Here is a 24084-nt window from a genome sequence, read left to right on the forward strand (position 1 = left end):
ACTTAAATAAATAAAATCAGTAAACCTCTGTATTAATTAAGATAACAGGAATCATGATAAGTTCTAGAGATAGTTTCCTAATACCAGATCTCAGTGATTTAGTAACAACTGGAGTAACTATTCTGCATCCTCATTAATGTGTCTTTTGAAACTTCAGTTGGTATAAAAATTATGTTCAAACATTAAAAAAAAAATCTTTAAGGGAGTATCCAATATAGAAATCTGATTTTAGCAGAGTGACACAAATTCAAAATGGGAAAAAGTATCAAAAATCTCTTTAATAAATCAAAGAAAGGAACGTATCTAATATACATGTTATGTACATACAATAAAAATACAATCATTTATACACAGAAATTTAGGGTTTTTTTAATAGCGCGTTAACCCAAAAAATGGAGAAGGCAATGGCAAACCACTCCAGTACTCTTTCCTGGAAAATCCCATGGGCGGAGGAGCCTGGTAGGCTGCAGTCTATGGGGTCGCAAAGAGTTGGACACAACTGAGTGACTTCACTTTCACTAACCCAAATATAGCAACCATTTCCCCCCACAAAAAACTCCTCAAAATTCCATTTCCTCTAAAACTCACCAACAAAGAAATTCATCCTTATTTCTTTAAGTTAGATAAGATTTAAATTTCTAGAGCTGTTTGGAGCAAAGAACTTACCGATTCATGGCAGGATCATTCATGAAAGCTCGGTAGCCTTGCAAGTAAAACTTGCAGAGTGTCAGAACACCCAAGGCCACAAAAGAAACCGTGAAGACCAAACCCAAAAGTGAGTAAGGAGTGCTGCAGCATTCAGCAATACTAGAAAAAAGGAGGGTGGGGGTGAATATTGACAGATAACAATTGTTTACCTAAAGTTAAAACATCTAAGGCCTTTAAATAACCATGAAGTTTGATCTGACCCTCAATGAAAACACCCAAAATCTGAGATGAGATCACCTAACCACTCTGTTACAATAATTTAAATCCATTTTCATTATTATCCTAACCTCATTTTTTCTTTGGCAAATATTTGTATATAGCACCAAATCTGAAACAGAATCAGTCTTTTATTTTTATCTATCATCTCCTTCAAAGGTAGTAAAACTTGAAGGGCCTAAACCTTGTTCAAAGCTTAAGAAATATTTAATTAACATACTGATAATAGTCAAAGGAAATTCATATGGTTGCCCATTTTTCCTTCTGAAAAGTTTTGGCTGTTCAAATTGATCAGGCTGTACTGCTAATGTGGTTACTCATCAAAACGCCTTCTTTGATCACACTGTTACGGGGCCATGTCGACACTGCAGCTCTCAACACCTCTCACTCCAATAGTGGCTTCCATACTACTGGTCCTTTACGCTTGAACTTACGTTTAGGTAAATACATTCTTTTTCTGTGTTATTTCGAAAGTTATGTCCAAGAAGACAGCCCAAGACCATTTAAAAATAACTTTAATACCAATTTTTAATAAAGAGAACTGGACTTACACTAAACCTTGAAAATACTTTCATGTTGTATAGAAATACATTCAATACTTTCATTGAACATATTAGAAAATAATTTAACAAGTATTTTGCAAATATATGTAACATTCAGTTCAGTTCAATTCAATCGCTCAGTCGTGTCTGACTCTTTGCGACCCCATGAATCGCAGCACGCCAGGCCTCCCTGTCCATCACCAACTCCCGGAGTTCACTCAGACTCATGTCCATCGAGTAGTGATGCCATCCAGCCATCTCATCCTCTGTCGTCCCCTTCTCCTCCGGCCTCCAGTCCCTCCCAGCATCAGAGTCTTTTCCAATGAGTCAACTGTTTGCATGAGGTGGCCAAAGTACTAGAGTTTCAGCTTTAGCATCATTCCTTCCAAAGAACAGCCAGGACTGATCTTCAGAATGGACTGACTGGATCTCCTTGCAGTCCAAGGGACTCTCAAGAGTCTTCTCCAACACCACAGTTCAAAAGCATCAATTCTTTGGCACTCAGCCTTCTTCACAGTCCAACTCTCACATCCATACATGACCACAGAAAAAACCATAGCCTTGACTAGACGGACCTTAGTTGGCAAAGTAATGTCTCTGCTTTTGAATATGCTATCTAGGTTGGTCATAACTTTTCTTCCAAGGAGTAAGTGTCTTTTAATTTTATGGCTGCAGTCACCATCTGCAGTGATTTTGGAGCCCCCAAAATAAAGTCTGACACTGTTTCCACTGTTTCCCCATCTATTTCCCATGATGTGAGGGGACCAGATGCCATGATCTTCGTTTTCTGAATGTTGAGCTTTAAGCCAACTTTTTCACTCTCCACTTTCACTTTCATCAAGAGGCTTTTTAGTTCCTCTTCACTTTCTGCCATAAGGGTGGTGTCATCTGCGTATCTGAGGTTATTGATATTTCTCCTGGCAATCTTGATTCCAGCTTGCGTTTCTTCTAGTCCAGTGTTTCTCATGATGTATTCTGCATAGAAGTTAAATAAGCAGGGTGACAATATACAGCCTTGACGTACTCCTTTTCCTATTTCGAACCAGTCTGTTGTACCGTGTCCATTATATACCATTAATTTGGATTTAGCATTTACAAAGCAACTAATAAAAAAGATTCAAAACACAGTATTCTCAAGTTTTAAAATTTCAGTGAAGAATTACATTTGCACTGATGAGGAATTCACTCAGGCAAATCAGTATCTGCCCTTCACTATATAGCTCCTTGCCTCTGCTACATTTATAAACTGCTTTTAAAGTTACTTTTCATGTGAAAACATCTAATTTCATGTAGACTAGTGTGCATTATGATGAAAAAAAAAAAGAAAGTTCGGTTTTTCCATTAGGAGCTGATCATGATAGTTCACAGCTAAAGAATAAAAAATTTTATGGCATTCTTATAAATCTAATTTCTGCAATGTTTGATATTTTTCTCAGAAAAACCACTACATAACATGTTTCAACAAACTGCCCAGTAATTTAAAAATATGAGGATCATGGCTGAAAATAACACTAAAAATTTTACTTCATTCCCATTGGAAAAGTCTGAAAATTTTACTGTATGGTCATACAGTTTCTTTTTCCTTGTGTCCGTCTATATTTAAAGAAATCTTTTACATCCAAACAGTAGGATTTAATTACGTTTTCAAGAGGAGCACATTCTTTCAGTCTTACGTTAAAAAAGAGTGTGGTGCCATTTTTCAAGAGTATAATAAAGAACACAAAAGGTTTCAACCTAGCTTTGGGGAAGTGAAAGAGGTCAGGAAATTTATAAAATTTTTCTTCCCTTCTCTCGTCAATGAGACATTTAATTGATTTTAGTTCCTATTTCCTGGCTGCAAAAAAATCCCTTCTTTTTGCTTTTCAGTTTGTTTGCTGTATTTTGTTGGTTTGTTTTAGTCAGGGTATTGTGGTAAACTTGAGATCCTTTTTGTAAGTTAACTTGTTCTTTGGCAAGGCAACACACACACACACACACACACACACACACACACACAGACTGGCACACAAGACCATCAAGAAGGACAAAGAACAATGCTTACAGGGAAACATGTTAAAGAACCACACAGGAACGTCTCTATTACAAATTAAAACATTCTTACACTGAGAAGCAGCAAAATATCCTGTGCATGGAAAAGGAATAGAGAAGAAAATTATTTGGCAAGATATCTTAAGCCTCACCTAAAATCTCAACATTGTTTTCTTACTCCATAAGCCCAAACGCCTTCACAGCTTTTTGATTCGTTAAGCCTCTTACACTATACTATGCTTCATTTGATTGTACTTCACAATGGATAATAATCCGGCTTAAAACAAGACCAATCCCAGCCCACATTTAGGTTACTCTAACCACAGAACTATGTATCTCTCTTTCCCTTTATTCAATTACTCTTTGGATAATTTTAAAACTCTGCATAAAATTTCCATAATACTTAAAAACAAGTTAACGGTGCAACTTAATAACGTGCTGGCCATTAAAACATTTGATATCAATTTATTCCATGTTTATAGGCTACTTTCTAATTAAAAGTCTTAGCACAAAATCTGACTCAATACCAATAAGTTATTTTATTTGTCAAAATAGGTATCACCCCATGTCATCGATATTGTCATTTAACTTTGTAATGTTTTCAATCTTAACAAGTAACAGGCTCCTTAAAGAGAATAAATCTGTCTTAAGCTTCTCCTCCCCATATCACTTAGTACGCAGTACGCCATCATTTTGGATGGCTGGGGGAAAAAAATTCAAAACTTGTATTCGCCTATATTCACTTCCCAGGAGGAGTTTCTTTCTTGCCTTTTAAAGTGTTTCCTTTTAAAGAGTCAGGGAACGAAGATGTAGACTCATCTGCTAGATTCTGAGGGCTTGAGATGGAAAATTCAGAAATGTCTAAATGTCTAGATAAGCTCACAAAGACAGGTGGAAAACAAATTCTAAAGACTTAAGATTAAAAAAATAATAATTTACCTTAAAAATCAAGTGTTAGAATTCCTTTCAATTAAACAGCAAAGTACTGATACTCATTTTATCATTATTTGACTCTATCTCAATAATGAAGGAAAACATCAAAAATAACAGGGCAGGGAATGCCTTGGTGGTCCAGTAGTTAGGATTTTGTGCTTTCACTGCCCAGGGTGCAGGTTCACTTCCTGGTTGGGGAACCAAGATCCCACAAGCTGAGTGGTGTGGCCAAAAAAAAAGGGAGTATAGTGAAAGTGTATACGCAGTCATGGGATTTGGACTCAGATGGGGTTTGAATGTCAAAACCCGTTCTTCTGGCACTGTCACCGGGGGCAAGTTATTCTTGGTACAGTTTCCTCAACTCTAAAATGGTAATGAGAATAAAAGCACCCTTCTTGGAGGGTTGCTATAAAAGTGAGTGTGAGTAACTGTTTAATAGTGTGGCTGGCACATACTGGTGTTGTTCAGTCGCTAATTCATGTCTGATTCTTTGCAACCCCATGAATTGCAGCACACCTGCCTTCCCTGTCCATCACCAGCTCCCAGAGCTTGCTCAAATTCATGTCCATCAAGTTGGGGATGCCATCCAACCATCTCATCCTCTGTCGTCCCCTTCTGCTCCTGCCTTCAATCTTTCTCAGCATCAGGGTCTTTTCCAATGAGTCAGCTCTTTGCATCAGGTGGCCAAAGTATTGGGGTTTCAGCTTCAGCATCAGTCCTTCTAATGAATATTCAGGATTGACTGGTTTGATCTCCTCACTGTCCAAGGGACTCTCAAGTCTTCTTCAGGACCACAGTTCAAAAGCTTCAATTCTTCGGTGCTCAGCCTTCTTTATGGTCCAATTCTCACATCCATACATGACTACTGGAAAAACCATAGCTTTGACCATATGGACCTTTGTCAGCAAAGTGATGTTTCCACTTTTTAAAACACTCTGTAGGTTTGTCATAGCTATTCTTCCAAGGAGCAAGGATCTTTTAATATCATGGATCTGCATTGATTCTGGAGCCCAAAAAAATGAAATCTGATACTGTTTTCACTTTTTCCCCATCTATTTGCAATGAAGTGATGGGACCCCAATGCCATGATCTTCATTTTTTCAGTGCTGAGTTCTAAGTCAGCTCTTTCACTCTCTTCTTTCACCTTCATCGAGAGGTTCTTTAGTTCCTCTTCACTTTCCACTATTAAAGTGGTATGATCTGCATATCTGACGTTGATATTCCTCCCAGCAATCTTGATTCCAGCCTTTGAGTTATCCAGCCTAGCATTTCATATGATGTACTCTGCATATAAGTTAAACAAGCAGGGTGACAATATACAGCCTTGACATACTCCTTTCCCAATGTGGAACCAGTCCGTTGTTCCATGTCCAGTTCTAACTGTTGCTTCTTGTCCTCCATACCGGTCTTTCAGGAGGCAGGTAATGTGGTCTGGTATTCCTCTGTCCCTTTACATATTAAATACTCAATAAAAGTAATAGCTATTTGCAACGTCCCTTTCCCACAAATCATTTGCTGTACTATGGTCCACAGTGTGGCCAAATAAACCACCATTATTGTATTATCACTTCCTCGTACTGCGAGACCTAGGCATCTGCTGAATGAAAATCACATTTTAATTACACATGAAGCACTATAAAAAGACTGACAAAAGTTAATTTGCAAAACTTACTATTCCTGAATCAAAGTTTTCTCTTCCTAAGGCTATATATAGTATCATACGCTCTGATTAATTACCTTGTCAGGAAAAGGAAAAGAAGCCTCTCTCGTGAGGCAGGCTGATCTCGAGTACTGAAGTAGGAGTAAATCTGAAGAGCAAATAAGACGAGCCAGAAAACCATGAACAATACAGGGACTACCAGCTGATTCCACAGGGACATTCCCAAGGCTAGAAGGCCATACACCTCCACTACCTGAGTAAGAAAATAAGACAGGAAAACATCTTTTATCACTTCAATAAACACATTTAAACACAAAAATGTTTAACCTGCAGTACTTAAAAACTGAATAGCTTTTCTTTTCTTGCATATTAAGCTAAATTCCTTCAAAGTTAGCTGTCTGCATACAATTAGAAAACAGCATGTCTTTTTTAATCTACTAATTTTACATTATTATTAGCAGTTGACACATACTCATCAAATGGCAAACTGCCCTAACAGTTCTGGGATAATGTCAAAATAAAGTCATATTTGGAGGAAAACTACATCACAGGCAGTTTGAAGAGGTTTGGCAAACTTACGTCAAATCAAAATGATCAGAACTAGTGTGAATAATGGGCTTCCCAGGTGGCACAGTGCTAAAGAGTCTGCCTGCCAATACAGGAGACAGCAGAGACTTGGGTTCCATCCCTGGGTCGGGGAGATCCCCTGGAATAGGAAACGGCAACCCAGCCCAGTATTCCTGCTTGGAAGATTCCATGAACAGAGGAGCCTGGCGGGCTACAGTTCATGGGGCGCAAAGAACTGGACACAATTAAGCGATGGAACACAGAACACAGCATGGTGTGAACAACGCAATACTGCTCGAGGGGCTAGGAGGAAGGGAAATAGACAAGAATCTTCCAGAGTTTACTCAGGAATGTCATGGATGAGAAGTAGTTTACCGGAAGACAGAATAATCACTGGAGAAGTTTACTCTCTTTTGCAGCAAAGACAGTTTAGAAAGTCTTTTCCCCCAAATTAATTCCCCTTCCTCCTCCTGTGTATTTATCAAGCAACATTTCTCAAATGATTTGTTTTGCCAAGCGCATTAACATTAGGAAAAAAGGTATACCTAAAAAAAGTTTACTAAGTTACTATAAGTTAAATTAGCTGTCTAGTTTATAAAACAATCTCATGTGAGATTGATTAGAAGGAATTCTCATAACCTGATTCAGCCTAAGAGTACAGATGGTTACCAAGTTTCTGGAGTTACCAAGACAGGGACCAGATCCTGGTAACACAACAGAGTTCTGCCAGGTAGATTACAAACTCTAACCTAAGCAGCCAACAGTCTTGCTAGAAGGCTCAATGGGATTCCAGAATGTTTCAGTAACTATAAAGACCTTAAATGAAAATACACTGACTTGGAGATTATTCTAAATTTAAACTTTTTCATCTGTAAATCAAATGCTTTTTCTAAAACTGAATCAAGAGTAACCCCTATTTTTCCTCAATTGGAAGATACTGAAAGAAAACAAACTGTCTAGCTTGCTGTAAAATTATTTATTAGCAGCAAACTGATTACTGAGAGGCACAGTACTTTTTCTCCTTTCCATTCAAGGAAATGACCACTAAAAAATCTGACAGTTTCTATTTCTTGCCTATCCAATTCTTTCTAGGTCATGAATTTCATAACCTGTATTTTATTTCCAACTATGACGCTTAGTGATACATGAACCTTATGACAAAGAAGGTAAACATGACACTGTAAAATGGAGGCTTTGTCCTTAGGGTATTAATAAACAGCGACCATCCAAGCAATAGCTACTGAGTATCTACTGTTCCTTACAAACAAGGGTAGCACCACAAGATTGAATTCAAATAAAAAATACATGAATGCGTCATCTTCATTCTGAATACAACAAAACTTCCCCATGAAGAACCTCTTTAATGAGACTGTGAAAATGATTTTATCTTCTTTGGAAGATCTACTTTCAGGAAAAGTTGCTCAAGTTGATCATTATGGAAGATGAAGAAATCAGGAGAATCAGGCTAAGGTCAAGAGCTTACAGAATTTTCCCGGGAAATCTGCCTTTGGGGCCACAACAATAAGGAAGGGACTCACTTAGCAGTATCAGTATGGTCCGTCTGAAAGCTTAAGGTACCTGTACCTTAAGGTCATGTACACAGTAAAGAGGCAGAAGAGAATACCCATTTTAATACTCTCTTCATACCAATGTCAATTATAAGAGCTATTCTATATACTGAAACTTACTGATTAAATCAAATAGAACTATTCCTTTCAGTTGGTATGAAACCAACTGTCTGTGACTAGAAATAATCCGTTTGAGAGAAAAGACTGAAAAAAGTAGGAAAGACAGAAGCACATTATGTTGGCAAAATCAGTCCAAGCACCACATCTAAACGAAATCTGTCATATCACGGCCCAGAACTACTTAACGTCTCGGTTTAAATAAATAAACATGAGGAAAATACGTTAGTCACAGCAGGTCTACATCAGGAAAAAAACAGGAACTGACCTCTACATATTCAATTCTATATCACTCTTGTCTTTGTTATAGTAGTCACCACCAAACATCATCTCCCTGGTTACTGAACTCATTCAAATCTATGGCTACCCTACATGTTAGCTACAACAGTTATTATTAGCTCTATCTTTCAGATAAGTGAACGTAAGTGACTAACCCTCGGTTACACAGCTAGTAAACAGCAGCATCAGAGTGAAAACTCAGACTGACTGCGTCCAGATGAACCTACTTCACTTTACTGCTTCTCAACAGAACTTAAGAATCTCAGATGCTCCTAATCATGGTGAAAATAGTTACTATTTTCCAAGTGTCAAACATAATATTACCACAACCAAGACTGTGAAATAAAAGTGAATTAAATCTTTAATATACTTAATATTATGTAGAATTTTATCTACAGTCTTACCTGAACCAACTCTCTGTATGCAGACTTGGCAAGATTATAAGGTACTAGAAGGTTAGACCCAAGAAAATAGAGAACTTCCAAACCAGTAAAAATCATAGCAAATTTGTTGATGATAACAATTGTTTCCAGAGGAACAAGGCAGAGGCGTGCTAGCAGAGGAAGCATGTGAGCTGAAAAGAGCCAAATCTGCTTCGTTTTCATGACACAGGAGCATAACGTACACACCACCAGCTGACCTAAAATGAGGGGGGTAGAAGGCATGTGAGATTTGGTATCCACAAAATAAAAACACTGTTGTTAATGATGACACAGCTTTTGAAGGAGTCTAATTAGGATCTCTTAGATAATATTTTAAATCAAATTTTAACTTCATTTGACCATAATTAAATGTTCACATGTCCTGTGAATTTTGAGCACCAATTCCCTAGGAATGATCTGAGAAAAGCAGCACAGATATCCACTGGTCTTTATCACATTCCAGATGGCATATATAATATGGAGTTTTTTAAATTTCTAATTCAATATTACAATAAATTCAGTTACTATGAAATATATTTAGCTCCTTTTACAAAGGCCCTCAATATTTAACTGTTCTAGTCTAGAGGTGAAAGTATAAAAGCGAAGAGATACAATAACTTGTCTAAAATCATGCTGTGACAAGACTTATTCTGAGGTTTTCAATCTTTAACTGCTTTTATAGGACTATGCAAGCCTTCCCATATGGCTCAATAACGAAAAATTAACTCAAAAAGTTTAAACAACAAATTATCAGAGGATTGTGCATGATTATAGAAAGTTAGGAAGTACAGAGAAGTAAAAAAGAAAAAAAACAATCCATCTCCTACAATCCCGTCACCTAGGTTAGCACTGTTAAGGCCTTGGGTTTATTACATAAAACATTGCATGCAAAGCTGTAGTGTTTTATCTGAAACCTAGGCAGTGCTCCAAAAGAGCTATCCATATTATTTATTACCTTTTCAGTTTATTCTATGCATGTGGTTATACACAAATGTTTTGTATAAAGATTATAATGTACATACAATCAGCTTTTTTCATTTAAAATATATTATGCATATACCTAACTAATAAATATCTTCACAACCAGATAATCACTGCAGATGGTGATTGCAGCCATGAAATTAAAAGACGCTTACTCCTTGGAAGGAAAGTTATGACCAACCTAGATAACATATTCAAAAGCAGAGACATTACTTTGCCAACAAAGGTCCGTCTAGTCAAGACTATGGTTTTTCCAGTGGTCATGTATAGATATGAGAACTGGACTGTGAAGAAGGCTGAGTGCTGAAGAATTGATGCTTTTGAACTGTGGTGTTGGAGAAGACTCTTGAGAGTCCCTTGGACTGCAAGGAGATCCAACCAGTCCATTCTAAAGGAGATCAGCCCTGGGATTTCTTTGGAAGAAATGATGCTAAAGCTGAAACTCCAGTACTTTGGCCACCTCATGCGAAGAGTTGACTCATTGGAAAAGACTGATGCTGGGGGGATTGGGGGCAGGAGGAGAAGGGGGCGAGAAAGGATGAGATGGCTGGATGGCATCACCGACTCAGTGGACGTGAGTCTGAGTGAACTCCGGGAGTTGGTGATGGATAGGGAGGCCTGGTGTGCTGCAATTCATGGGGTCCCAAAGAGTCAGACATGACTGAGCGACTGAACTGAACTAATAAATATACTAATAAATATAAATATGTGTGTGTATATAAATATATATGGGCTTTTTTTTAGTTAAAAAAACTGAACACATATGACAATATTAGCACTTGACTACCTTCAAATATTTTACAATTATAAAATGCTTTGTTATGACTAAGCTTGTACATTTATGACACCCTTGTATAAACTACTTGGAGAACATTTCCTAATGTTTTCCAGCCTAAATCCCTATAAGCGGGATTACTGAGTCAGAGGAAACATTTTTTAAATCTTCTGATACACATGTCAACTGCTCTACAGAAACAAAACACCCAGTGTACAGGGTGCCCCTTTTTCCACCTATCTGCCAACAGTGAAAATAATTTAAGAAAAGGAAGGGTAGAAATAGTTCCTATTTTTCTTTAATTTGTCTTTTGTCCATCACCAGTAGCACTGAACATTACCAGTAAGTATATAAAAGCACTTGCAATTTTTGACAAAATGCTTGTTCACATTCTTTGCCTATTCTACTAGGATATGTAGACTTCTGTTGTTAGAACAAGATATTAACCTCCTTTATCATATAATTGTGATATATTGTATATCACATAATTATCATATAATTATATCATATCATATAATTTCCCTATCAGTCATTGGAATATTTTAGTAACTTTTTTCTCTTATAATATAGAAGTTTTTATTATAACGAGCCAAATCTATCCACCTTTTTAACGGTTTCTACTTTTGGTGCCATGGTTAATTACATGGCTCCCTCTACTCAAGGTTATACAAGTAACCACCAATGTATTTTCTTTAATAAAAAATTAACATATTTGGAAATTGTTATACAATAAGATAAAAAGAAAAGCTCTAAGTTTGTTTTTTCAGATGTGTAGTTAGCTATCTTAAAACTAGCTACTGGAACCAATCAATTCTTTTCTCATTAATTTGAAATGCCATTTTGGTATACTGTAAAATCTTCATTGTATTTGTGTCTGCGTTCGAACTTGCTATTTTTTTTTTTTTAGTGATCTTCTCTGATGACAGTACACACTATTCCATTTCATTCACTGGACAAGTCTCCTCTCATTACTCCTCAGAATTTCTCATAAATTCTTAAACAGGTTATCTTCCAAATTAAGAATTAGTCAAATTCTCTTCCTTCTTGCCAATGAAAAGCAAAACAAAATATATATCTTTTACCATCTTATTCATGCTTTTTTGGCTGGGGGTCCCCCTCCCCACATTGCACAGCATGTGGTACTTCCCTGGGCAGGGATTGAACCCACACCCCCTGCATTGGAAGCACAAAATCTTAACCACTGGACCGCCAGTGAAGTCCTTCAGTTCAGTCCAGTCGCTCAGTCGTGTCCGACTTTTTGCGACCCCATGAATCACAGCACGCCAGGCCTTCCTATCCATCACCAACTCCCGGAGTTCACTCAGACTCGCATCCATTGAGTCCGTGATGCCATCCAGCCATCTCATCCTCTGTCATCCCCTTCTCCTCCTGCCCCCAATCTCTCCCAGCATCAGAGTCTTTTCCAATGAGTCAACTCTTCGCATGAGGTGGCCAAAGTACTGGAATTTCAGCTTTAGCATCATTCCTTCCAAAGAAATCCCAGGGCTGATCTCCTTCAGAATGGACTGGTTGGATCTCCTTGCAGTCCAAGGGACTCTCAAGAGTCTTCTCCAACACCACAGTTCAAAAGCATCAATTCTTCGGCGATCAGCCTTCTTCACAGTCCAACTTTCACATCCATACATGACCACAGGAAAAACCACAGCCTTGACTAGACAGACCTTAGTCAGCAATGTAATGTCTCTGCTTTTGAATATACTATCTAGGTTGGTCGTAACTTTTCTTCCAAGGAGTAAGCGCCTTTTAATTTCATGGCTGCAGTCACCATCTGCAGTGATTTTGGAGCCCCCAAAATAAAGTCTGACACTGTTTCCCCATCTATTTCCCATGAAGTGATGGGACCAGATGCCATGATCTTCGTTTTCTGAATGTTGAGCTTTAAGCCAACTTTTTCACTCTCCACTTTCACTTTCATCAAGAGGCTTTTTAGTTCCTCTTCACTTTCTGCCATAAGGGTGGTGTCATCTGCATATCTGAGGTTATTGATATTTCTCCTGGCAATCTTGATTCCAGCTTGTGTTTCTTCCAGTCCAGCGTTTCTCATGATGTACTCTGCAGAGAAGTTAAATAAGCAGGGTGACAATATACAGCCTTGACGCACTCATTTTCCTATTTGGAACCAGTCTGTTGTTCCATGTCCAGTTCTAACTGTTGCTTCCTGACCTGCATACAGATTTCTCAAGAGGCAGGTCAGGTGGTCTGGTATTCCCATCTCTTTCAGAATTTTCCACAGTTTATTGTGATCCACACAGTCAAAGGCTTTGGCATAGTCGATAAAGCAGAAATAGATGTTTTTCTGGAACTCTCTTGCTTTTTCCATGATCCAGCGGATGTTGGCAATTTGATCTCTGGTTCCTCTGCCTTTTCTAAAACCAGCATGAACATCAGGGAGTTCACGATTCACGTATTGCTAAGGTCTGGCTTGGAGAATTTTGAGCATTACTTTACTAGCATGTGAGATGAGTGCAATTGTGCGGTAATTTGAGCATTCTTTGGCATTGCCTTTCTTTAGAATTGGAATGAAAATTGACCTTTTCCACTCCTATGGCCACTGTTGAGTTTTCCAAATTTGCTGGCATATTGAGTGCAGCACTTTCACAGCATCATCTTTCAGGATTTGAAACAGCTCCACTGGAATTCCATCACCTCCACTAGCTTTGTTCATAGTGATGCTTTCTAAGGCCCGCTTGACTTCACATTCCAGGATGTCTGGCTCTAGGTGAGTGATCACATCATCACGATTATCTGGGTCATGAAGATCTTTTTTGTACAGTTCTTCCATGTATTCTTGCCAACTCTTCTTAATATCTTCTGCTTCTGTTAGGTCCATACCATTTCTGTGCTTTATCGAGCCCATCTTTGCATGAAATGTTCCCTTGGTATCTCTAATTTTCTTGAAGAGATCTCTAGTCTTTCCCATTCTGTTCTTTTCCTGTATTTCTTTGCATTGATCGCTGAGGAAGGCTTTCTTATCTCTTCTTGCTATTCTTTGGAATTCTGCATTCAGATGCTTTTATCTTTCCTTTTCTCCTCTGCTTTTCACCTCTCCTCTTTTCACAGCTATTTGTAAGGCCTCCCTCCCTAGACAGCCATTGTGCTTTTTTGCATTTCTTTTCCATGGGGATGGTCTGGATCCCTGTCTCCTGTACAATGTCACGAACCTCAGTCTATAGTTCATCAGGCACTCTATCTATCAGATCTAGACCCTTAAATCTATTTCTCACTTCTACTGTATAATCATAAGGGATTTGATTTAGGTCATACCTGAATGGTCTAGTGGTTTTCCCTACTTTCTTCAATTTAATCCTTTATTCCATTTTAAAATTTTTTATTGGAATATGTTGATTTCAAATCAACATTTTTAGTTTAATTTGTGTTCTATTCATATTATTGTTAGAATACAAAAGTGGCAACCACTTTTACACAAAGCTGAAAATTTCTTAACAATATACTATGCTGTATGTAACATATGTGGCATTTTCTCCCACAGAGTTATTAATTTTAGTCTTTAAAGAACTGATACTCAAATCACAAGAAAAACATTTATAAAGGTATGAAAAAAGAGAAAAACTCATAGCAATGAAGAAAACTGAGAAGAGAGGCCACTTAATAAGTCAACAAAATTTTAGGGGATAGAAAACAACGATTAGGCCATTAGTCTTTCTGCACCGTGGGAAGACTGAAGTTCGCTTTTTGGAAAGGTTGAAACAGGCTCCTGGACACTGTGCACCCAAGGCAGAGGTGAGGTGCGGTGCCCAGAGGAAAACAGGATATTAAAAGTCTGCGTCCACAAAGATGATAGCTCTCTAGGTCTCCAAACACTGCTGCCACGTTTACTGCCATTCAGCTCTTGTCCCTGGCATCAGGCCCTCCTACAGGAGATAGATTCTTCTCGGGAAACTGACCCAAGTCCAGTGAAAAGACCACAAAGATGCACACTTATGGGGTCCCCCCAGTAAGGGTCAGGCCCACCTGAACACCAACTGCGACAAACACCAGTTGGTATGCCTTAAAGAGATTACAACTGGCAACTTAATAATTCACGTCAATACAAATGACAACAGAAGGATATTTAAGTAATAACCAGGTGATTCTAATTCAGGCTTAAGAACTACTATTGTCCCATGTAAGGCAGAGAGCAAAAGAAAGACAAAAAGAATCTCAAGAGAAAATGGAAAGAACGCAAGGAACAAAAGAAAGCTTCAAAGTAAATGATATATCTAAGAAATTAAAAAGACTGTCACAATAGAAAGAAAACAAATCCCAGAATACTAAAAAAATATCTAACAAAAAAAAGTTGGGAAATCTCAGAAAGTAAAACAAAAAACAAAGAGAGAGACAGAGAAAAAGGAAAACAGAACAGTAAGAAAGTTAGGGGTTCAATGTGGAAGAAAGTTTATCCAATTAAAAGGAATTCCAGAAAGGGACAAAAAAGAAAACAGCAGGGAAGAAATTATGGTGAGCTGAAAGGAGAAAAGCTTCTGGGGAATGATGCCTGACAGGATAGGAGTGGTACAGAAAGAGTAGATTTTCATCACAATATTGTGATATCACTCCCAATAATATTTTAAAATTGTGTTTATTTCTTGACTTTTAAAAGTAAGTGTATATCTTTCATTAAAAAATTAGCTGAAACTCTGAAAAAATACTTAAGAGAAAGTGCTTTACCACTAGGAATATTTAAGAATTTTCATTTTGGCATGTCTTACTTTCACTGTACTCATAGCTATGATATTTAAAGTTCCTTGTTCCGCATGATGCAAACTTCCTCTAAGCTCTGAAAGTTCCCATAAGTCTAGGCCAGCACATTCAGTTCTCAGCTCTGGAGTGAGAGGCTTCAATTATCCTCTTTCACAGAAGAGTATGACTCATATGCTATGACTCTCTTGAAGAGAAGACCACTTCTCTTACTTAGGTGAAAGAAGGAAGGAGTCATACTGTTAGTGGAAATCTTTCCGATAGCTCCAGAAGAATAGCAAGTTGTTCAACTTGATGTACCTATTCCAACTGACGATTCTGAATAAAACAAATTCACAATGTACTCTGGATTTCAGGATTCCTTAAGAACTATCTCCAAGAAGTCCATAACCCTAAGAAAGAATGGCATATTCATATTACTTAGTTTTTCATTAAAAGTTTATTAGTGAAACGGAAGAAAAGGAGTAAAAAGCTACTTTAAAATCAAAGTCTAAAGAAAAAAATGCTACTTAATAATTTATGGATTTCCAGTTAATTAAATCTTGCCTGTGTGAACACACTATCATAAGCACAGATGGGAAAAATTTAGGGAAATATACAGATTTACACTAAATCACATCCATCAGAGAATAAAAGAAAACACTTTGAGTTTTCGAATCAGGCAAGTATTTTCATACTTGGATGAAAATATTACCACTACTGAATATGTGGTAATATTTGGATGTTACCACTATTGAATACAGCCATGGGATATGGCCATAAAGCAACATTATTTTTGTGTTCTACTCTCTTAAAAAGCCACTCTTTGAAGCTAAGTGTTCTCCTGCCCCTATAAGGCAAGTCCCATAACTTTTCTAAACCAGTACAGTTTGCACAATCTGATCTAATCTAATCTCAGTCGACTCAAACAAAGCTCTGATTTAAAGTTGAAGGTTTTCCTTTACTCCAGCTGAAGCTCCTAGTGTTGTCGTTCAGTTGCTCTGTGTGTCCGACTCATTGTGACCCCATGGACTGCAGCACGCCTGGGTTCCCTGAGCTTTACTATCTCCTAGAATTTGCTCAAACTCATGTCCATCGTGTTGATGATGCCATCCAACCATCTCATTCTCTGTTGCCCGCTTCTCCTCCTGTCCCCAATCCTTCCCAGCATCAAGGTCTTTTCCAATGAATCTGCTCTTCACATCATGTGGCCAGAGTATTGGAGCTTCAGCTTCAGCATCAGTCCTTCCAGTGAATATTCAGGGTTGATTTCCTTCAGGACTGCTTTGATCTCTTTGCTGTCCAAGTGACTCTCGAGTCTTCTCCAGCACCACAGTTCAAAAGTATCAATTCTTCGGTGCTCAGCCTTCTTTATGGTCCAACTCTCACATCCATACATGACTACTGGAAAAACCATAGCTTTGACTAGAAGGACCTTTGTCAGCAAAGTGATGTCTCTGCTTTTTAATAGGCTATCTAGGTTTGTCACAGCTTTTTTTCCAAGAAAGTATCTTTTAATTCCATGGCTAAAGTCACCAAGCGCAGTAATTTTGGAACCCAAGAAAATGAAATCTACCACCGCTTCCACTTTTTCCCCTTCTATTTACCATGAAATGATGGGACCAGACCTACGTAACTCAATGAAGCTATGAGCCCACCACGCAGGGCCACCCAAGAAAAAAGAGTCATGGTGGAAAGCTCTGACAAAACATGGGCTACTGGAGAAGGGAATGGCAAAGCACTTCAGTATTCTTGCCTCAAGAACCCCATGAGCAGTATGAAAAGGCAAAAAGATATAACTGGAAGATGAGTCCCTTAGGTCGGTAAGTGTCCAATATGCTACTGCAGAAGAGCAGAGAAATAGCTCCAGAAAGAACGAAGAGGCTGGGCCAAAGCAGAAACGATGCTAAGTTGTGAATGTGTCTGGTTTGAAAGTCAAGTCCGATGCTGTAAAGAATACTCAATAGGAACCTGGACTATTTTGGTCCATGAATCAAGGTAAATTAGGCTTGGTGAAGCAGGCGATGTCAAGAGTGAGTATCAATATTTTAGGAATTGGTGAACTAAAAAGAATGGGAATGGGTGAATTTAATTCAGATGACCATTACATCTACTACTGTGGGCAAGAGGCCTCCTTTGGGGGTCACAGAAAAGCAGCAATTGTGAGAGCGAGTAGAGAGCTTATGGCAAGCTGCTTCTCTTTCTCTGCCAGCACAGTGGCATTCTTCCTGACTGACTTGCCCACAGCTGAAGCAGGCAGGCAAGGAGAGGGAGAGAAGTAGAAAACTCTTACTGGACTATTTTCTTACAATGGTATGGTATGGTATTGGGGCTCTCTGCAGTTGAGATATTTAAAATGGATCTTCTTTCTCCTGGGCATATTTAAGTGTTTTTCTGATTGTTCCCATCATCACGGATCTCTTATCTGCATGACCTTTCATGCTTGTTATATACCCTCCTCTGGCTGCTTTTGGTTCTTTCCTCAGCTCTTGGGAATCTGGAAGTACAATGACTGTTGGCGTCTTCTCATCTTTTTAAGAGCCCTCTTGAAAGGATCTAAGAAAACTCCATTGACTCTCGGGACCCTCATCTAGTCCACAGGAAACTAACATTCTTTGCCTACAGAGATTAGATGATACAGGAGAACCTCACAAGACATTTTCACTTCAGTCAGAAACTCAACAGCCAGCCGGCCCACTAGTGGCCTTTATGTCAGATCAGAATTATAATATGAGCCATATATGTAATGTTTAATATGCTGGTAGCATCATTTTATGAAGTTAAAAAAAGTAAAATTGATTAACAATATATTTTATTTAACCTAATGCATCACAAATATTAGGGCTTCCCTGGTGGCTCAGTGGTAAAGAATCAACCTGCAATGCAGGAGACTCAGGTTCGATCCCTGGGTTGGGAAAATCCCCTGGAGAAGAAATGGCAACCCACTCCGTTATTCTTGCCTGGAGAATTCCATGGACAGAGGAGCCTGGTGGGCTACAGTCCATGGGGTTGTGAAAGAGTCTGATACGGCTTGGTGACTGAACAATAACAACAATCCTAAATATTACCATATAGACATTCAATCTATACCAAAAAATGAACAAGACATTTTGCATCCTTTTTGTACTAAGTTTGATTTGGACCAGTCACATTTCAAGGGCTCATAAGGCACTTGTGGCTTGTTTTGGATGGTGCAGCTTTAGATTTTGCCCACCTAGTCAGACACCAGTCTGCAGGATCCCTCCTAAGCCACACACACAAAACAACTCTGAGTCCCCAAATGGTCCCCCACTGAATTCCCTACATGAGAAGGGGGCTGGGAAGGTATTTCAGAGAAAACAGCTATCTAAAGAAATTCTCTTACAAATTCCAACATTAAACCTCTTAACACCTTCTACATGGAGTGGTTTAAGAAACACATACAAGATTCCTCTCACTTCCTTTTTGCAATTTTGGAATGGTAAGATCTGGTACTTCACTTTGGGCTGTATCTATGTTGTTCTGGGATCCTATGCAATCCTTCTATTATTAACATTCTCCTACCTGAATGTTTCAATCACATCTCAAGTTCTTGATGTTTCTGGTAATTTATTGTAGACTAGAGGATAATGGCTTTCAACAACAGTAACCAATATTAAGACATTACATATTTCATTTTAATCTTACAAAGTAATTATTATAAAAACCAACCTTCCCAAATACTTAAATTATCCTTAAAAAAACACAAGTAATTAAAGGCTATATATAATTATAAACATGTAAAATAAGAAACACCTTATTTAGAGAGAAAAAGACTAATAAGAAAATGTAACATTTAACAATAACTGTGTTTTCAAAGAGTCATCAAGAATAACTTCAAGTTTTCCAACTTTTTTGTATTAAATATGAACTAATTTTATAAGAGTAATTAATACTTGGTTGGTTCCTACCTACACTTTTGATTCTTTTATAATACTTACCTATTAAGGCTGTGGTAAATCGATTCATGGAGAGTGGTTCTAAATACATTGGTCCTTCATAGGCGGACTCCAGTTCACTTCTAACATAGTCCCTAATAATTAAAATGATAAGAATGTATTAGATACATTCTAACCACATACAGGACAGAGAAGCAGCTAAGCACAGTATTATTATAAAAACATATTATGTTAATAACACTTCACATCTATATGAAGGAAAATTTTAGGTACAAAAAATTATAGAGGGATGACCGTCATCTCCTTGGCCCATGTGATGAAAACAGAATTCACTGAAACTGAATTTTACTTGCAAAGAAGCAGCCAAAACTTCACTTTGTTGGATTCTCTTTCTTCCCACGGTCTCATTAATATAATTTATGCCCAGGAAAAAGCCAATTGAGATGCCACCTCTCAACCCTACTACTTAACTGATAACACCTAACACTATTTCATTAATTTCCCCTCTTTTCATTAGCTTCTGTTATCCCTCCCATCTTATTTTCCCCAGTTTTTTCTCCAATTATACTTAATCAGCTATACGTAAAAACACAAACTAGTTAGAAAACTGGCTTGTAGCAAGACAATCCTTAAAAGATGTCATTTTCAAGTTTACAGGAAATTTATAATTAGAATTATAATATTTAAGTAGGCTACAAATTTATTTTGAGATAAATTTTAAATCAAATTAAATTATTTCTTATAAAACATAATTCATTTAACACTGATCACTGAGAAATAACAAGTTTTAATTAGTGGTTAAAGAGACTTTACACTCTGAGAAAATAGAACTTTTAGGGTAGAGGCAGAAAGGAAGAATTTATTGTCAGTTAAGTTCAGTGGTAATAGAACATGGCTGTCTTAAATTCTTCTGACATCAAAGTAGGAAAATTTGTGTTAAAAAATTCTCCTTTTCTTCAATTGTTGAATACTTTATTCACTGTACTTTAAAACAGGTTAAATACGTCAAGTATTTCTGAAAAACTCATATGGCCGTATTTACTTTTTCCATGAAATTACTTCCTATTAGGCAATCAAGTGGAATTCCTTTAGCATAACACAGTTAACCAAGAAATGATCCAGCGAGTACTGCCAAAAATCAAAACTAAAAACTAAAATAAAAATTTTAAAACAGTTTTGGGAACAATTATAAAAATCAATGAATGACTAGGCTTCTTGGGTGATTTAGCTATTCTCCTCTATCACTCTTTGAGGATTATTTCTAACAAATGTATTAACAGTCTTTCTACTGACAGAAAAAAACAAATCCTCAAGAGGCATGCTTCTACTGCAGCAGTTGTCAACCAGGTGTGAGCTTGCCCCTGAGGGGATATTCTGCAATGTCTGAAAACATTTTTAGTTGTCACAGCTTCAAAGGGTAGAGGAGTGCTCCTGGCACCTAAGTCAAGATGCCTCCAAAACATCCCACAGCACACAGGACAGCCCCCACAACAAAGAACTGCCCACTCCAGAAGGTCAGTGGTTGAAGCCTTGTTTTAATGTAAAGAGACACAAACACTACATGTGCAAATTACATATAAATATCTGATCATGAGATTAACGTAATTAATATTTTTAATATAGTTTTAGGATAGAAAGGTAAAGAATGAGAAGTTAACTCTGACGTTTTAAATAAAATACACATGTAAGTACCATTTACATTTATGAAGTCTTTGAAAATGCTATTAAAAGAAACAAATTTATATTTAAAAGAGATCTAACTTTGAGTCCCAGTGGTGGCGCTAGTGGTAAAGAATGTGCCTACATATGAGGAGATATAACAGGCGTGGGTTCCATCTCGGTCAGGAAGAAGGCATGGCAACCCACTCCAGTATTCTTGCCGGGAGAATACCAGGGACAGAGGAGCCTGGTGGGCTACATAGTACATAGCGCCGCAAAGAGTCGGACATGCCTGAAGTGACTTAACATGCAGCACACAACTTCTGAGTCCCAGTAGGACCTAGGCCTTTAAAGTCAAGTAATTTCTTTTTGGCCAAAGCGTATCTCTCTCAAATAGATCCAGTTTAAAAAAAGAACCAGCGACAATCCATAAGGAGAAAGCAGACTGGTGTCTGCTGGAGGGGAAGTGGGGAGGGGGAATGGAAATCAGTACTCAAGAGTTGCAGGTTTTATTCCAGGGGGACGAAATGTTTTGAAATTAGATAATGGTGACAGCTGCACAACATTAGGATCGCACTATATGCCACTAACCTATTCACTCTACAAGGTTCAATCTGTTACATGCACTTCACCTCTACAAAAAAGGCGAGCCTGCGGGAGCACCACCTGCAAGCAGGAGAAAAGCCAGAAGACCGCCCAAGAGAACCTCAGTCCCAGGAGCTCTCTCCTGGTGAGGGCGAGGGAAGGAGACGGCAGAGCTGGGTTCCCTGTCGTGTTTTCTCTCACGTTTGCTTCTGTCATCAAATTATTGGTGTTTCATAATAAAACTCAGCAAACTCAACATTATCAAGAATTTTTTACTGCTGAGACATTTGCTAATTGTTTTTATATTATTTCCAAGCCTACTTCAGTTTATCCTCTTTTTAAAAGCCTCTTTGTTTTTCCTTAGTCCATTATCCAAAATTCTAATTTCACATAACAAAACTTCTAAGGCAAATTAATTAACATTTTTTACACTTTTTTATTTTAACTCAAAAGGAATCTGCTGTATACCTGTGTTGCTAGCACACTGGTAGGTCTTGAAAATGCTACAGTAGACAAGAAAAACACAGTTGTTGTGAGGATGAAGCACACAAGCCAGGAAAGAAGATATACATAACACTTATCCTAACAATTATTTAATTATAATTGTGACAAACGCTGGAAGAAAAAAATACAGAATGCTGTCATGGTTTTTGAAAATTTAATTTTTATATATACAGCCCTGTTTATTAAAAAATTATCTTTTATTATCTTCACTTCTCGATTTATACTTTCTATTTAGCTTGCTTTTTATCTCTCATTCTATTTCATAAGATTATTATAATGGGTTTAATGCAACAGTTTCCTTTTCTTTTAACCTACTCTATATTCCTTTGGTTGTTTTGGTGTTTTTTTAAGTCTCCTCTCAACTTTCTAATTCTTTATATGATTTCCTTTTTGGTTCTTTCTCTTTTTCCATGTTTCACTACTCTGTGCTCTGTTGAGATTAGGGGACCCTAGGGAATGTCTCAAGCTCGTGCTTGGTCACTACACTGTTTCTGACTCTTTTGTGACCCCATGGACTGGAGCCCGCCAAGCTCCTCTGTCCACAGGATTTCCCAGGCAACAATACTGGAGTGGGTTGCCATTTCCTTCTTCAGTGGATCTTCCCAATCCAGGGATCGAATCTGTGTCTCCTGCATTGGCAGGCGAGTTCTTTACCGCTGAGCCACCAGGGAAGCACTACAAGGGAGGTCTACATTTCAGAATAATCACCACCTTTAGGCCACAATGACAACACCCCTATGTCAAGCAGTTCCCTCCCTACTAGCTCTCCCAACTTTACCCTCTTGAATAGCTCTCTCAATGCTTCAATCTCCCTCAAGGACTGCCCGACCTGTGCAATCCTGTGCAATCGTCCTACCCCAGAAATTAACATCTTCCCTAGGCACCTTAGACCCTCTATCCTTTGCTCAGCTCCCCTCTCTCAAAGACAGCCTTCAGAATCTCTCTGTTTAGCTGACTCATCAATAAACCCCACTTCAATAAAGACAGCCAGGACCAGAACGCCTGTAGTCCCTCTTGGGGACAGCTGAGCTTGGCTTGCCAGAGACAGGGCTGTGACTTTGGTGGCGACTAAACTGGTCTTGCCAAACAGCCACTACTGAGCTGTCTCTTCTGAGAGAAGAATCTGGGCACTGTCTCCCAAACTATTATTACAGAAAACCTGGAAGAAGAAATAAAACAAAAATCAAAAAACAAAACATTAACAAAGATCTCTACATCTAAGTTATATAGAACTTCAGGACATCTCATGCGGGCAATGAAAACTCTTGGTTATTACCCAGTCTCAACAGAGTGGGTCACTTACAACATTAAAAAACACAACGGTAAGCCTAAAGAAGAAGGATTCAGAAAAGGAATTATCCAAAATCCCATGAGTCACTTTAGGCCAAAATTTAGTCTGAGGCAAGAGTCATGAAATTCAGATTTTTAACAGAATTTTAAACCTAAAAATTTTAAGACTGAATCAAAGGAGAAGTTCAAAAGCAGAATTAGAATTTTCCAATTTAAAGATTTAAAGAACAGAATGTATTAAGTTGGTCAGAAGCAAGAATTACTGTTTTCTACTTGTAACTGAGTAATATCTTCCCCTTCTTAAATCACTTTTTTCACTTATACAACTAATGCAATGCTGACAATTAACACAGAGCACCAATAAACTGAACACTTTGAAAACCCACTTCTCTACATTCCCCATGGTAGCCTTCTTTCTTGTGGTTACAACTGTTTTGGGGAATAAGCAATGTGTAACAGAGTCGGACACGACTGAAGTGACTTAGCAGCAGCAGCAGCAGCAGCAAGATGTATACCAAGAGCCCCAAGGATGGCTTACAACTGGAAAAGTTTCTGCTATAAATAGAAGCATAAGAGTTATAAAAAACAAATAATAACAACACCTACGAGCTTATCAATTCATCAGCATATCAAAA

At 38.0% G+C, this 24084-nt stretch overlaps 1 protein-coding gene across 3 annotated transcripts in view; it reads right to left on the reverse strand.

Moving 5' to 3' along the window:
- The window catches only part of RNF145 (ring finger protein 145), a 61686-nt gene that overhangs the window by 14096 nt on the left and 23506 nt on the right, over window positions 1-24084 (reverse strand). For all 3 annotated transcript variants that reach the window (XM_068979777.1, XM_068979779.1, XM_068979778.1), the window contains 4 exons: window positions 19454-19545; window positions 9023-9258; window positions 6165-6340; window positions 667-807 (listed from right to left, as the gene is read on the reverse strand). In XM_068979777.1, the coding sequence (XP_068835878.1) occupies window positions 667-807; window positions 6165-6340; window positions 9023-9258; window positions 19454-19545 (645 nt within the window). The remainder of the gene's footprint in view (window positions 1-666; window positions 808-6164; window positions 6341-9022; window positions 9259-19453; window positions 19546-24084) is intronic.

This window comes from Capricornis sumatraensis, chromosome 9, assembly GCF_032405125.1.
Source record: "Capricornis sumatraensis isolate serow.1 chromosome 9, serow.2, whole genome shotgun sequence".
In the NCBI taxonomy this organism is placed as follows: Eukaryota; Metazoa; Chordata; class Mammalia; order Artiodactyla; family Bovidae; genus Capricornis; species Capricornis sumatraensis.